The sequence below is a fragment of the Balaenoptera borealis genome (genome assembly GCF_965194805.1).
Source record: "Balaenoptera borealis genome assembly, chromosome: 2".
Taxonomy (NCBI): Eukaryota; Metazoa; Chordata; class Mammalia; order Artiodactyla; family Balaenopteridae; genus Balaenoptera; species Balaenoptera borealis.
Window position 1 is genome coordinate 35769736 of NC_138867.1, and position 15850 is coordinate 35785585.

Consider the following 15850-nt stretch of genomic DNA (forward strand, 5'->3'; position numbering starts at 1 on the left):
TCAGGTTGGCACTCAACAGACTGCGTTTCACACAGCCAGGTCACCTTCAAGTTCACTCTGGTAAGTATGCTTTTCTAGACAAGGAACAAAATTCATGGTAAATTCTAATTATATGCTAGCTTCACACACATACACACTAATACTCAAAAGAAAAAAAATGAAACCATTTAGCTACACAATCAAATATCACCATCTAGTGGTTGAAACCTTAAAATCCAACATATCAAAGCTGGGACCCACACTGTGATTCTTGAGAAGATATATCCTAGTTAGAATTAATTCAAGAAAAAGCTGTTTGAACAAAATAACTTATAAAAAAAACTTTAATACTGCATGAAATATACCAATCACATATAAAATCTTAAAATAAATTACCTAAAGTATATTTACTGAGTGCTTACTAGGTGCTAGGTGGCATGCTAAGCTCTTTTACATGGACTTGCTCCTTAATACCCCAATAGTCTATGAGATAAGTGTCACCATTTTCATATAAGGAAACTAGAAATTGACCCTTGAAAGGTTAAGAATGTGCCCCAAGTTTATACAGATAGAAATGATAAAACTAGGATCTGAATGGAGTTAAACTAACTTCAAAATCCACACTCGTAACCACTAGACTTACTATACTGTCTCTATAAGGCACCAACATTACTTAGGGCTTGCGTAGAAAAGTAAACTAGTCTTCTGTTACAAAGAATCATGAATACTACAAGGTAGAACTTCAGAACTTAAAAACCAATCCACTGCAAACCGAATTTTTCTAAGAGCAGTTATAGTTTGTTACTAACGAAATAAACTGGACAACAGGAGACTCTGATGCTCAAGAACTATGCCTCCTTTGGAGGAAGACTGACATTAACACACTTGGATCATGCATATTCAATGCGTTCAGAAAACTCTCTCTGTGCTAAATAAAACTAAATAAGAGAATCTTGAGGGCAAAAATGAAGAAAATCACAAGGAGGCAAAAGGATGTATCCCAGGAAATAGAAGGTGCTCCCTCCTCCCTCTCTCCTTCTGTAGCAATTCCTCCAGGGGCATTCCCTACTTCTCTACCATTCTAAGGATTATTACTCATTCCAAGTTCAAAGGTGTTCCATATTTTGTTACTTAATCCTTACCATCATAGGTTATAGGGAAAGGAATAAGACTCAGAAAAGAACAGTAATTTTCAAGTGTCATATTCTCATACAGATAGGAAAATTCTATTCCCAAAGGTCCTTTGTGGTTGGGATATGAAATAAAATATGTTCTCAGAATACTGTGTTCTAATCTGGAGTTTAAAATATATATTCCTATAGTACAATGCAATATATGGTAGTTAATCCACAAAAACCTATTTAGCCATAATATAGCAAAACACAGCAGCCTTATAAATATTCAATAAATATTTACTGAGGGCCTGGGAAGTGCCACAAATTGGTCCAAGAGCTGAAGGTAGAGGACAAAAGTCTGTCTAGACAAAGTCCCTACATTCCTGGAGCTTACATTTCTACAGAAGAAAGACAACTAAATATAAACAACTAAATAAGTGTATAAGGTAACTTCAAAAAGGGAGAAATACTATAAGAAAATTTAATATGCTGATGTGACTGTGGTTTTTCATTACTTTGTTAAAGTCATAAAATTACTTTTCACCATTGCCAATAGAATATAATGAAAAGGGTCTTACTGTTGCATATAAAGAGATCAGTCTAGTTTTTTTTCTTCAGCAGTATTTACTGCAAACTTATTTGTATTTCTTTGCTCCAGCAATACCAAGTTGGTAGAATTTTCCTAAACATGTAAAACAATTTCTTTTACATGTTTAGGAAAATTCTTTGCATTTCCATATTCTGTTCCCACTTTCTTGAAATGCTTCCCGCCGCTACTGGTTTGGCAAAATACTACTCCTTCTTTGAAACCCAGCTGAAGATTGAACTTATCTGTCAGAATTTCCTTGATATACCAGACAGAACTGGTGGCTCTATTCCCTGTGATTCTAAAATATTCTGTATGAACTAACCTGTCTTACTGCATACACTACTCTGCAATGTATTGATAATTATCTGTATTCTGTGCATCTTACCAAAGGCTGAGCTCCTTAACGTTTGATAATATATCTTACCTCTCTTTGAATGTATTTTTTAAAGAAGGATGGATGGATGAATGGATATTTGATGTTATATTTTAATGATGACATTACACATTTCTTAAAAGTTGACTAATTTTATAGAAATTGGTACATCAATAAATGTCTAATACTGTTCCTGAACCAATAACTGCCACCCTAGCAACTAAATAACTTCCTGATCTGTCACCATAGGTGAGATCAACTTAATGATATCCTTTGAAACACAGATTTAGAAACATACACGTAAGTCATGAGTAAAGAATTTTATTTTTCATTCATTTGTAAGGTTTATTTGACTAGTATTCCTTTCACCTAATCACAAAATAGAAGTTTAAAATTCGTTTTTGTTTTTTTTCTTGGCCACACCGTACGGCATGTGTGATCTTAGTTCCCTGACCAGGGATCGAACCAGTACCCCCTGCAGTGGAAGAGCAGAGTCTTAACCATTGGACCACCAGGGAAGTCCTAGAAGTTTAAAAATCTTTAAAAAACAACAACAAAACCATGACTTCCCTGGTGGTCCAGTGGTTAAGAATCTGCCTTCCAATACAAGGGACACATGTTCGATCTCTGGTCAGGGAACTAAGATCCCACATGCCGCGGGTCAACTAAGCCCACACGCCACAACTAGAGAGAAGCCCACGCGACACAACTAGGGAAGCCCACGAGCCGCAACTAAGACCCAATACAGCCAAATCAATAAATAAATATTTAAGAAACAATAAAAAAGGCTGATATAACGGAGGAAGAGGGAGTATGGGGTTGCTGGGTAGTCAGAGAGGGGTTCGCTGAGAAGAAGACATGTGAGCAGAGATCTGAAGGACAAGACGACAGACATCAGAACACAGGAAATAAGAGCTTTTCAGACGGAGTCATAAGACAAAGTTGTATTAAGAACTGTGTTCAAAAACACAGGGAAGGCCAATGTGGCTAAAAATGTAGTGAAAATGATGGTGGTTTAAGATAAAGTTGAAATAAAGTTTGGAAGACAGGGACTGAGTTTTATTTTTCTTAATTTAACTTCACTATTCTTCCTTATATTACTTCCTATTCCTTATATTACTTTCAATCAAGTTGAATATTCTCTTAGATATTTTTAAACCGTTATTTCTATTTATTTTTGGCTTAGAGTAGCCGAACGACTCATTTCTACCAGATTCCTTTAATTCTGTTATCTTTTAAAGTTGTGTATACATTACTCCAAAAACAAATGCTAAATAGCTAAAAAACTTAATCATCTCACAGTGTTCTCCATTCAAAATAAAGCATCCAATCCAGCTGATTTCAGTGAAATGACTCAGTGTTTTGACATGCAGGAAAAAAAAAAAATGAGTTATTTTGTTTATACACAAAGTTGGTATCTCTCATCTACCACAGGAAATTCAGAGGGAATCCCATGGCAATAACTGAATAGCTTTTCCCTTCTACACACTAGTGTGGTCTAGAGAAAAAGATAAAAACAACAAAGTTAATGAACTTTTAACAGGCATTTACAGGAATTTCTAAAGATGTTTTATGGATATTCTGAAAATGATTTCATAAATGTGGAAAATTTATAGTTGGTTTTCTTCTGACTAAGACAGAATGGCCAATCTTGCAAAGTTCTACAAGAGAAAAATCTTTGCCTAAAACACTGCAAATGAGAATTCACAATCTAACATTAGGCCATTAAGCTGTTAGTTGTCCTTGATTTATTGTCTACCCTTCACTCCCAATTTGAGGCGCTAATATACTATAGCTTAAGCATTATTTTATGTTTTACATTAAAATGCATTAATAAGATTACTCCCAGAATCAAAAATAATAACATGCCTAGAAACGAAAATGCTGGTTCCTCAACTTTGACTCAATCATGACAAAAATGATAAATAAGGAATCTTATAACCATCCTTACCAATAGAAAAAAAAAAAAAGAAAAAAGAAGATAAAGAACAAAGAAAAGAATTTTTAAAAAGTGCTTCTTGTTCAGCACTACTTTTAATTTCTCAAACTCTTCAGCACCACAAGGGAGATACCAGTCAAAGGCACAAAGGCCTGACTGTAGATCTCTGGATGATCTGAGGAGTATTCTGTCCTACCAAAGACCAAAACTGCTCTTGAGAAGAAAACTCTAAAAACATACCTTTTATTTTCAGCCAAAGTGGCTCCTTCGTCCTTCAGCTGTTTACTTTTCTCAGCACAGCCTTCAAGGAGAATTTCTTTCCTCCGCTTAATGGCATGAAGCCAGTTCCCTTCATCGTTCTCAACTGCATCCTTCTCATCAGCAGCTTCAGCTTCAAACTGCTGGGAAGTGACCTTTGAGACCTTCTCTCCAATCTTCCTTTTCCATCCAAAGGAAGCCATTCTGGAAAAATTACAAGGAAAGAGCTTTAAATTTCAAACTTGGCCTTTTATAGAAGTATTCCAACAAATAGGTAAAGAAAGGATAATAGGATTAGACTGTCACCATTTTTTGACCCCTAATTAAAATAGTGGATCTAGGCAATAATCACTGAAGGCTGCTAACATCATAAAGAAAGACAAGTCCACAATTGTATCTCCTGAAGGAAGTGACACAGCATCCAGGAAGTACTTCTGCCAAAAATTAAAGCTAAATCAGATCAAACCTCTACCAGTTTACAAGAAATATGGGATACAGATGAGCATGCCAGATAAGATGTCAGAGATGCAGACAGCAAGAAACAGAAACTAAAGAAAAAACTGGCTTCTTCAAGAAATGAACTGCCAGGTTTCTTCAAGAGGAAAAGAAAAGTGAGACTTAAGAAACACACAGTCTGGAGCCTGTGCTCCGCAACAAGAGAGGCCGCGATAGTGAGAGGCCCGCGCACCGCGATGAAGAGTGGCTCCCGCTTGCCACAACTAGAGAAAGCCCTCGCACAGAAACGAAAAGCCAACACAACAATAAATAAATAAATAAATAATCCCCATTTAAAAAAAAACAAAAAACAAAAAACAAACAAACAAACAAAAAAAAGAAACATACAAATCAAATATAATGTGTGGAGCTTGCTTAGCTACAGGTTCAAAGAAGCCAATAGGGAGGAAACCTTTATGAAATAATAGGGGAAATCAGAACAATGATTTCATATTTGATGATATTAAGAAGTTCCTGCTTTTTTTTTTTTTTGGTATAACAGTACTGTGATTATGTTGACAAAAAGAGTGCTTATCTTTTAGGAATACATATTAAAATATTTTACATGAAACTACACGGTATCTAGGAATTGCTTCAAAGTAATCAGCGGGAGTGGGGAGTGCAATAGAAGAGAGATATAGATAAAAAGATTGCTTTGAGCTGATAAGTGATGAAGTCAGGTGATGAGTACACAGGATTCTTTGTACTTTCCTCTCTCCCTTCATATAAGTTTGAAATTTTCCATAAAAAAAGTTTCTGAAAGATTCAAACTTGGGAAATGACTTAATTCACAGAACTATAAGGTTAATCAGAATGATAAGAAATGGTAAACTGCTTTGTAAATCTGCAATAATATACAAATGTAAGGGCTAAGCGAGACAGCATAACTGATGGAACAAAGTTAAAGGAAACCCTGGAAGAACTGAACAAATATTTATTTAGAGAAGGGATTTGCTGAGGGATCAAGAGCTCTTGCTAGTTACATGGATGGGTTTAAAGATACTGAGAAACCCTTGGAATTCTATATAAATTTTTATATGCTTGTGTGCTATCTGCACAAGAGTCTCTAAGCTTTCATTCCATTCTTAAAGGAGCCTATAACCCCAAGAAGATTATGATCAACTGACTGATCAACTATCGAGATAAGGAAAAGCAATGAACCAGAGGTCTCCATAAAACTATCAAAGAATGGGCATTGTGGGAGTAAGGGAGGGAGAGAAATGAAATAGCAAGTAAGTTCTAGCAGATATCAAGATCTTTATCACTAATGCACATGCTGAAGTAAAGTATAAGCAACCACTAGAATGAAGGAGACAAAAAAAGTGAGGTTGGCCACTAACATGGAAAGGCCCAAGATAATGGCAGATTTTGGAGGCGTAAGAAAATTGTGGGTCATGTGCCTAAGTTCTTAATGAATATGACAAAGTGCCAATAAATTACAGCAACCAAGAAATGTACAGGTTGATACGGGTAAACCACATGCTTTCCACAGGAGCAGAGATTTCTAGAAAAGCCTGTAGGAGTAATGGATTATAAGCTATACTAGGGAATCAGGACAACGCCAAACTCTCTCCCCAGACCCATTATAAGAGAGGAGAATGAGTTTCCTCTGTTTGAGGATGACTGCAAGTAACTTAGGGAAAGAACCAAGAAATGGCTGAAAATATAAGTGTGGTTACTAAGGAACAGAAGTCCGGAGGCCCAGAAGGAGAACAACATGAGAGAATGGATCGTTAGGAAGGTCTCACGAGATAACAGAATAAATCAAGATAAGAAAGAAGTCTTGTATTTATGACTGTCCCTAAAGGTGACAAGGATGAGGATGATTAAGTTTTCTGGCTTCAAGTTTCCAAGTTGGCAATGTGAGGGACCAACCAAGTGTGGGAACTCTAATAATACAGACATTATACCCTGCCACAAGCTAGAGAATGCTTCTCTTCCCTGCGACGTAAAATGCAGTACCCAAGACGAGAAACCTGATGAACACAAACAGGTAATCACAACAGCATCCTTCCGGGTATAGGGATGTAGTCGGAGGTGAGGAATTCAAGAACCGATTTACCCGAAAATGTTACCGCAAAAGAGAAACCAGCATTAGCGATTTCCCCTCGTTTTGCACAACAGTAAAGAAGAGCGAAGTTCATAAAGGCTGCCCAGGACTTCACCCGCGAGTTCACAGCCCCGCCCGCGGCCGCGGGCCCCTGCCACGCTGGGGGCAAAGCCAGCTCGCTTCCGCTCCTCCCGCCGCTCAGGGCGGGTCAAAGCCGACCCGCCCGCCTCGGAAGCCGCCCCGGGCGCGGGCGCCAGGGAGGGCCCGATCCCCAGACTTGCTGGTCCCTAGAGACCAACCTTAGCGTCCTGGCTCTGCCACACCCGCGGTAGGCCTCAACTCCGACTTCTGAAGCTCCTGTCTCTCGTTACCCCAAGACCCACCAGCCTCGCTTCCCTCAACTTCCTCCAGCTTCCACCACAGCCCCGTAGCCCCTCTTACCTGATGACCACTCCCCGGGTGCCGTGTTTACATTCCGCTTGCCCTTTGCCCACCGGAAACGGAAATTACCGCGCCCGACCTCCTACCTGCTTGCCGTAGGTGCAGGGTCTCCCAAGATAGGGGGTTGCCCGATCTGGGGCGTGCGAACAGTCCAGAGAAGCTGGCAGGGAAGAGGCGACTCTTAGCGCTTTTCTCTTCCGCAATCCTTTCCCCGGGACCACAAATCCCAGAAGTCACTGCGGCCGCCCCCACCCCATTATTACCCTCCGAGGCTGGTAGTCCTGGCCGCCCGGGCCGGGAGCGCCCTCTATCGGCAGACGAGAGCGTCGGCGCGCGGGCGCCCACAGCTCGGGAGCGCGGGAAACTGCGGCTGCGCGGGCTGAGTGCGCGTGGAGAGGACAGCCCTGGCGGTAGCACGAGGTCCATCCGGTCAGCAGGTAAAGCAGAAGAGGCGCGGGAAAACGATTTGGGGGGAATCCAGAGCATCGACTCACGACTCTCCCTAAAGGAGTTTACAACCTAGTTGATGAGGTCGTCCAGACGCTGAAGACAGAGGCAAACCCGACTGAAAAGGGGTACGGCCGTGGCTCAACTGTCGGGGAAAAAAAAAACCCAAAACAGTTGGACTCAATTTCTCTAAAGAAGAAAGAATTATGGCCCGAAAGTAGCTGTCTTGAAAATAAAAAAAAAGTGGGGACATGTAATACAGGGAAGTGTTTAGGAAATTGAAAAATTAAGATCGTTTTGATTTCTCAATGTCGTTGTGGCTCATTTTCGTAGACCAGTTTTTCTCAACCTCAAGGCTGTAACATTTCCAACGGGATGATTCTTTGTTGGGAGAAGGGGGCCTCTCCTGTGCGAGGCAGGGTGTTTAGCGGCACCCCTGGGCTCTACCCACTGGATGCCATTAGCATCCACTCCCACCCCACCAGCTGTGACAAGCAAAAATGTCTCCAGACATGAGAAAATGTCCCTGCAAAAAAGATGGATCCCCCACCCCTACCCCATTGAGAACCACTGATGGGGAGCAAGGATTCTCCAAAGGTGATCCTCAGACCCCCTGAGGGTCGTCAAGATCCTTTCAAAGTCAAAACTATCCTTATTTTCATACTAACATGAAGACATCATTTACCTTTTTCACAATGTTGACATTTGCGCTGAGAGTGCAAAAGCAATGGTGGCTAAAACCACTGGCACCTCAGCCCGAATCAGGGCAATGCTACCAAGCTGTACTAGTAGTCATTGTATTCTCCACCACTGTACACACTCATTGTAAGGAAAAAAAGATGCAGTCCCTCAATGTCCTTGAAGAAGCAGTAAAAATTATTTTATTAAAATGACCCTTGAGTACACACATTTTTTTTTAATATTGTGACAAAAATGGGAGGGGGGCTTCCCTGGTGGCGCAGTGGTTGAGACTCCGCCTGCCAATGCAGGGGACACGGGTTCGAGCCCTGGTCTGGGAAGATCCCACGTGCCGCGGAGCAACTGGGCCCGTGAGCCACAACTACTGAGCCTGCGCGTCTGGAGCCTGTGCTCCGCAACAAGAGAGGCTGCGATAGTGAGAGGCCCGCGCACCGCGATGAAGAGTGGCCCCCGCTTGCCGCAACTAGAGAAAGCCCTCGCACAGAAACGAAGACCCAACACAGCCATAAATAAATAAATTAATTAATTTAATTTAATTTAATTTAATTTTAAAAAATGGGAGGTACAAAGTACTTTTGCTGTATATTGAAGTATGATGTCTCAAGATAAAAGCACTCGTGAAATTGCGTTATAAACTGAAGTAGATGCTTTTTTTGTGGAATACAACTTTTACTTAGAAGGGCTGACACCCCTGCTGGTTATCCAGGCTTGGGTCTGACAGGCCTTTTCGTGAAAATGAACAAAGGGAGCCTGTTACATCAAGGAAAACAATCGAGAGTTACCAATGATAAAATTCAAGAATTTAAGCAAAAATCATCATTCTGGAAAACATATATTTGCCACAGTGATCTTGCCAGCTTCCCAGTACTTTCAGATTTTTCCGATGAGATCAGTGGTGGTATCAGATGCGATTTTTATTTATAATATATTGTTGGATTAAATGTTTCAACATTGGTAAGAACTGTGGAAGTGAACCAATTTTTTCAAAATGAGCAATACGCAATTGTGGTAGCCAACCTCCAAGATAGCCACCTATGATCCCTACCTGGCATTCATACTCTTGTGTAGTTCCTTCCCACATCATACCAGGATTGTTCTGTGTTGCCTGTAGGATAGGGCAGAAGTGATAGTATACCACTTCTGATATTATATCACTTCTGATATTAATAAAAAAGACACTACTAAGGTGGTGGCAATGTTACTTCCTCTGGGTTAGAGGTTTACATGGCCATGTTCATTGCAAACCTAAAACACTGAAAATACATCAAGCCAAATATTTTATGATTTGTGCACTTTTCTGTATATGTTATACCTCTATAAAACTCTTTAAAATATATGTATCTCCCTAACAAGGCATTCAGAGCAGGATTTATGCCTTATGGTCACATTCGTAGTGCTTGGTTCATAGTTGCCTTATGAGGGGATATAGTTTGCAGAGTAAAATAATTAAACGGTGCTTGAAGCTGTACCCCTTTCTAAAAAGAGTCTTTCCTAAATCTCTCAAATAACTTAATCTTGATCCACTCTACCCTAGTAAAGGCGACCTCCAACACTAAGTTTTCACACTTCACCCACCACTTTCCTACTTACTTTGGTCTATGATCATATGCATCTATTTATATAATTTCCCATGCTGTCTGTATAGACAACATGATCATCTTCCAAGCTGCTAGAAATCCTCTACATTTGTCATAGTTAACGTTTATTGTCATCCACAATAAATAGAGCAGCCTACTTGTTTACAATAAATAAAACAGTTCAATAACTATTTTTCAGACAAGAGAATTTCTTGTACAATTTTGTTCAGTCAGGGTACTTAGAGTAATTTATAAGTTCCCTAAAAGAACAATCTATGTGCTGTTCATAACAGTCTAGTACTGTGTTCTGTTAAAATTATCAAGCTATTTTAAGGATTCAGAATGTCAGCAATCTAACACAAGCCCTGCCAACAATGCCATATAAGATTTCATACTGATTGAATTCTAACAGTAGTGGAATTCTAACCAAATCTAATGTTAGCAGCCAAAGATAACTGCTCTGATTTTTATTGTATATAACTTAATATTTTGTTCAGGTGGTTAATTTTTAGATGAGACAAAAACTCACTAATTTAGATGAGACAACAATCACCACGTTCAAGTGCTAAAATTTGTTCAAGCACTATACTTTAGGCACATTGTTTAAAAAGTGCACAGATGGTCGGCCATAACAAGTGCCTTTTTTTTTCCATGTAGTTTTCCCAGAAGTTAAAAAAGTTAAGCACATTGTAAGCCGATGAAAAATGATGTTTTTCTTTATTATCCATTTTCCAAATCAAAGTATTTGAAATTGTATCCTTAAATATACTCTGGTCAAGACATACATGAACAAGTCTCAGAAATATTGTACCACAAAGATTGATTTCTACCATACTACCAATTTATAGTTATGTTTTATGTGGACTTTCATTCATCTAGTGAAGAGAACTCACGATGAAAATATGATTTCTCTTGTGGATGGGGGAGATGGAAGGAGTTAAGGGGAAAAGATTTAAATACATTTTTTTCTTTCATTCCAAAGGTTCATGGAGTTCTACATCCACCCATAGTCCACCAGTCATTAATTCAGTGTGAATGGTATCACTACAAGGTCAAAAAGTGGGGGGGGGGGGGGGGGCAGGGTGAGAGGGCAGGACTTTTTGTACAAAATCATTTAAAACTCTGAAAAACTACAGAACCATCCAAAGAAAAAATATAATCAAAGTAAAAGCAATGGAGTTTATTTCAGTGAAATTATTTTAAATTAGATATGATATATTAAGCTCCCATATCCCCCAACCTGGTAGAAAAGTTCCTCTCAGTGAGAAATCATTTATTTTAATGGCAAAAATTTTACATATCAGTAAAATCTGTTATATTTAAAACTATGTATACAGTACATTTCTGGCAAAAACCTTATACATCTTTCAGTTGTCAAGACAAAGTAAAAATATGGTTGCATAAAATCACAAAAAATATAAATTGCTGAAAAGATAATAAAAAAAGATTAAAAATCATTTGCATTGACTCCCTTACATCTTCAATTAGTAAGAATTTGCAAACAACAGTAAATTTCTGAAAATTCTGATGCAACCTTGATATACTCAACCAAAAGTTGTCATTTCAAATATCCCAGCTTAAAAAAAGAATTTACTGCAATAGTCTGTGCATTTATTATACTATTTGTACAAGTGCAATATTTAAATATCTTCAAAATAAAACTCAGTAACTAAAAGGAACCACAATAACTTAAAAGAAGCAGTTTACAAAATTAACAGTTTTTAGAAGGTCCTATTTAATTGGTTCCTCTTTTTGTTCCCTGCTCCCCACAACAGGTTATAGAGACATTACAACGATGTCTTAGTTCTATATACAAATCTGTAGCTTTAAAAATACAGCCTTCTGTTCTTAACATTAGGAACATTATGCTGCATTTAGAGCCTACACGAAGTCAATATCCTCAAAACAGAGGGCCACATACAAGTTATAAATACAGTTTGAACTTATATTTAAATGGAACTCCTATAATTTTATACAGCTTTCAGATTCTAAGTTGAATAGAATAAGCCCTGGACAAAAGGAAGCAAGGTTTTTCTTTTGAATTCAGTGCATGTTTCTAGGGGTACTGGAGCCAAATCTACAACTACAGTAACTATGCAAGCTATCATGACATTTGAGTACATTATCATCTGGTTACAGAGGAGCCAAAAACAATACTACAATACAAAGAGTCTTAAAAGAGAAAAAAAGATAGTTCCATTGCAATGGAAAAATAATTAATACCAAAAAATTTTTCTTGAAGTTAAAATATAGTATAAGGCAATTATGGGTGACACAGTAATTTTTTATTACCATACACATGATACGAATTTTATCTGAGGTGACCCTAAATTTTTTTCTTACACCTATTATGTAATGCATTATACTAAGAGCAAGAAAAAGAAAATATAAATCAGAGCTCTTAGGAAGATTAAGCAACTTTAGGCAGTTTCAATAATGCTACTTTTTAAAAAGTAATTAAAATCCAAAGCAAATGTGACTATTTAGAAGAACTGATCTGTTCCATATTTTATCGAAACAATAATAAAGTAATAGCTGATGAAGGAGACACCAAATGCAATGTATAAACTTTAATTGGAGCCTGGTTTGAAATAAATTTGTAGGACAACGGGGGAAATCTAAATATGCATGATTAGATGGCATTAGAGAATTATTAATTTTTAATGGTATTATGGGGTTTTTTAGGAGAATGTCATCATTTTTTAGGAGATGCTTGCAGTGTTGAGGGGTGATCAATATGTCTGCGAAATCCAAATGGTTCAGGGGAAAAAAGCATATACACACACACACACATATATATATAACTGTATCTATATACAGATATAAAGCATATATGGCAAAATGTTAACAAATGTTGAATCTAAGTGGTAGATACACATGTGATCACCTTACAGCCTTTCAATTTTTCTTTTAAAAAATGTCCATAATGAAGCCTAGGAAAAAAAAGTCATATCTTTTTTCAAATAGTTGGTAAGATATGTTCTATGCACTGAATCAATTTAAAAGATACATGATTGAATGACTAGAACTTTTTGCATACATTTAATACTGACTGACATGATGAGCAGAGGACTTTGTGATATTGGCAAAACCAGCATGATTTATTTACAGTATATGCAACGCAGCTCTTGTGACAAAAAGAGCAATTTATGTACAGAATATAGTGGGACAAATTGTAAAATTAAACTTAGTGCTTAGAGTATCTGAATATATAAGTTCTGGACTTACCAAACGAAAGAAAAAAATTTAAATGTGTCCAATATCTTTAAGGTGACTTACCATATACTACAGAATATTAAGAATATTAAGGAGGGGATATGGAAGAATCATCCAGGCTGTCCCTACTGTTGAAGATACTTGCTATTTAAGAAGCCCAGAAAACAAAATCACGTATAAAGTTCTCTGGGGATTCTAGGCAAATATTTATTGAATAAATTTATAAAGCAAATATATAACACATCAACACATAATTAATATATGAAGGCCTTTATGGTAAATTAATATTTGACAAAGCCCTGTATACACTAAATATAAAATAGCCAAAAATCAAGTGAGCCTGAGAGAACTATAATTCATTGTGTATATTATATTATTCTATATGCCTACTGAACAATGAACAAAATTATCTTAATTCATTTCTGCACATTATGCTTTTAACGATTAATCATGTTCCAGTCCCTGTGCAAACTGCATTCCGAAAGGCCAACCCTCAGTTATAATTATGTATAACTTGATTATAAATGGAAGCATTTGGCTATGATTTATTATGCATGCTTATTGCTATCAAAGAAATAAGCAAAGTTTTAGGTTTACTGTGCAAGAATTTTAATTAGATTTGCACACATCTCAAAAAATTCTATTGTGTGACTTCCAGGTCTTGGAGTTAAGTCAACAGGCGAAGAGTCAAGTGAGGTTACAGATGAGGTAAGAGAAGCTTCTGAGGATTTTCCTTGAGCCTCAGCATCTGAATCATTCCTCTGGCAAGCTCGATAGCTGCTAACTGAGCCCGATCTCTGTGGAGTAGCAGTCCCTGATTTGGCTTCAGTAATTTCATCTGGGTAAAAAAAAAAATTCAATTTATTATAATCCATGACACCCTGCCCAAAATTTTAATAGTATTTAATTTGCTTCTTTAAGTGACATCACTGACCAGCTATCAAGAGCATGTTTATTTTGAATACCTCCTAAAATAGAGGCAATGAATCTGTATTATGCCACTTGCCTTTTTCACACACAGCAATGTATGCCCCTAATGACTTACTAAGACTGGGTACATATTTGGCTACTCATCAGTCTTGCAATCCAGGATTAAGAGAGCCCAATAAACTAATAATGAGGCTTAATAAACATCATTCCCTAGCAATAAAAGTCAATCTTTCTATATTAAAATCATAGAATAAATGCACTTAAAATTTGAATCCTGGAAATCATCTCATCTAACTCCTCGTTTTATTGATAAGAAAACATAAACCCCTTTAGAGTTAAGTGACAAATGAACAGAGAGGTAAATCTAGAACCCAAGTCTCCTAACTCTCATCTTGGTGCTCTTCATTCTCCCACTTTGTCTTCATATTTGATTTAAGATCTTATAAAAGAACAACAATTCCAATGAACAAAAATCAAGGAAAACCTAAGTTGGGAACATAATATAAAAACAGTAAATGTCCGTTCAGTTGGTAAACCCAGGTACTAATAAACCTAAGGTTCATGAATTTAATCCAAATACAATGGAAAAAAATAAAACCCATTCTGTATCTCAGACTGCGTTAGTAAGTGTTAGAAGAAAAATACCATCTAGACATAGACAAACAGGTTTAGCCAACATATCATAGCTCAAAACTGTGTCTTTCTGATACTATGTGGGTACTATCTTTGAGTTTACAAAGAAGACAAAAAATTCACAGGTAAATCTCATCTAATAATTCCATATAATCTTAAATGAACAAAAGTGGCAACACGTCTTAATTCAATTGATTTGGCCAATGAAGAAGTGCCATAAACTTCTACTTAATTAAAGTTCTGGGGGGCTTTCCTGGTGGCGCGGTGGTTGAGAACCCACCTGCCAATGCAGGGGACACAGGTTTGAGCCCTAGTCCGGGAAGATCCCACATGCTGCGGAGCAACTAAGCCCGTGCGCCACAACTACTGAGCCTGCTCTCTAGAGCCCACGAGCCACAACTACTGAGCCCGTGTGCCACAACTACTGAAGCCCGCACACCTAGAGCCTGTGCTCTGCAACAAGAGAAGCCACCGTAGTGAGAAGCCCGCGCACCACAATGAAGAGTAGCCCCTGCTCGCTGCAGCTAGAGAAAGCCCGCGCACAGCAACAAAGACCCAATGCAGCCAAAAATAATTAATTAATTAATTAATTAATTTTTAGAAAAAGGTTCTGTTTGTGAGAGAACATTTATATATATATATATATATATATATATATATATATACACACATACATACACAGCTATAGCCTTTCATAATGCTGGGGTAGAATTATTATTGATACTTATTTGAATTATGAGTCAAATGTGTTCCATCAGGCTTTTTAATAGATGAGGTAAATTAGTTTTAAGAGTGTATATGCATGGGAGATCTGAATTAATGTACATTTCAAACCATGGTATGATTTTGCACCATTTACTAGAAGTCAACATTTATTCTAAATAAAACATTTTATCTTACCAAAATGAACTACAAAAAACAGAAATGTAGCAGAAACTAGTACTTTAGGATCAGGCTGTATCAGGCTTTAAGGATTTTAGAAGATAATCTTAAAAGGACAATAAACTATTCACAAGATACACAAATGTTCACGTCAACAAAGGCACAAAATCTTATATTCTGTGTTCTTTTGCTATTGAATTACTAGGAACAATTCAAAAAGCTTCAAA

The 15850-nt window shown here is 37.5% G+C and overlaps 2 protein-coding genes across 7 annotated transcripts in view; both read right to left on the bottom strand.

The window, feature by feature from the left end:
• TTC33 (tetratricopeptide repeat domain 33) overlaps positions 1 to 7510 on the bottom strand; it is a 32403-nt gene extending 24893 nt beyond the window's left edge. Inside the window, exons 1-2 of one of the 3 annotated variants that reach the window (XM_082382480.1) lie at positions 7326 to 7510; positions 4236 to 4457 (exon numbers count right to left, since the gene is read on the bottom strand). In XM_082382480.1, coding sequence (XP_082238606.1) covers positions 4236 to 4456 — 221 coding nt within the window. In that variant the 5' untranslated portion in view covers position 4457; positions 7326 to 7510. The other 2 variants (XM_082382479.1, XM_082382481.1) reach the window with 2 other exon arrangements.
• A 3606-nt stretch (positions 7511 to 11116) lies between these two features.
• Positions 11117 to 15850, bottom strand: part of PRKAA1 (protein kinase AMP-activated catalytic subunit alpha 1) — a 44594-nt gene continuing 39860 nt past the window's right edge. For all 4 annotated transcript variants that reach the window (XM_082382311.1, XM_082382314.1, XM_082382312.1 and 1 more), the window contains one exon: positions 11117 to 14016. In XM_082382311.1, the coding sequence (XP_082238437.1) occupies positions 13772 to 14016 (245 nt within the window). In that variant the 3' untranslated portion in view covers positions 11117 to 13771. The remainder of the gene's footprint in view (positions 14017 to 15850) is intronic.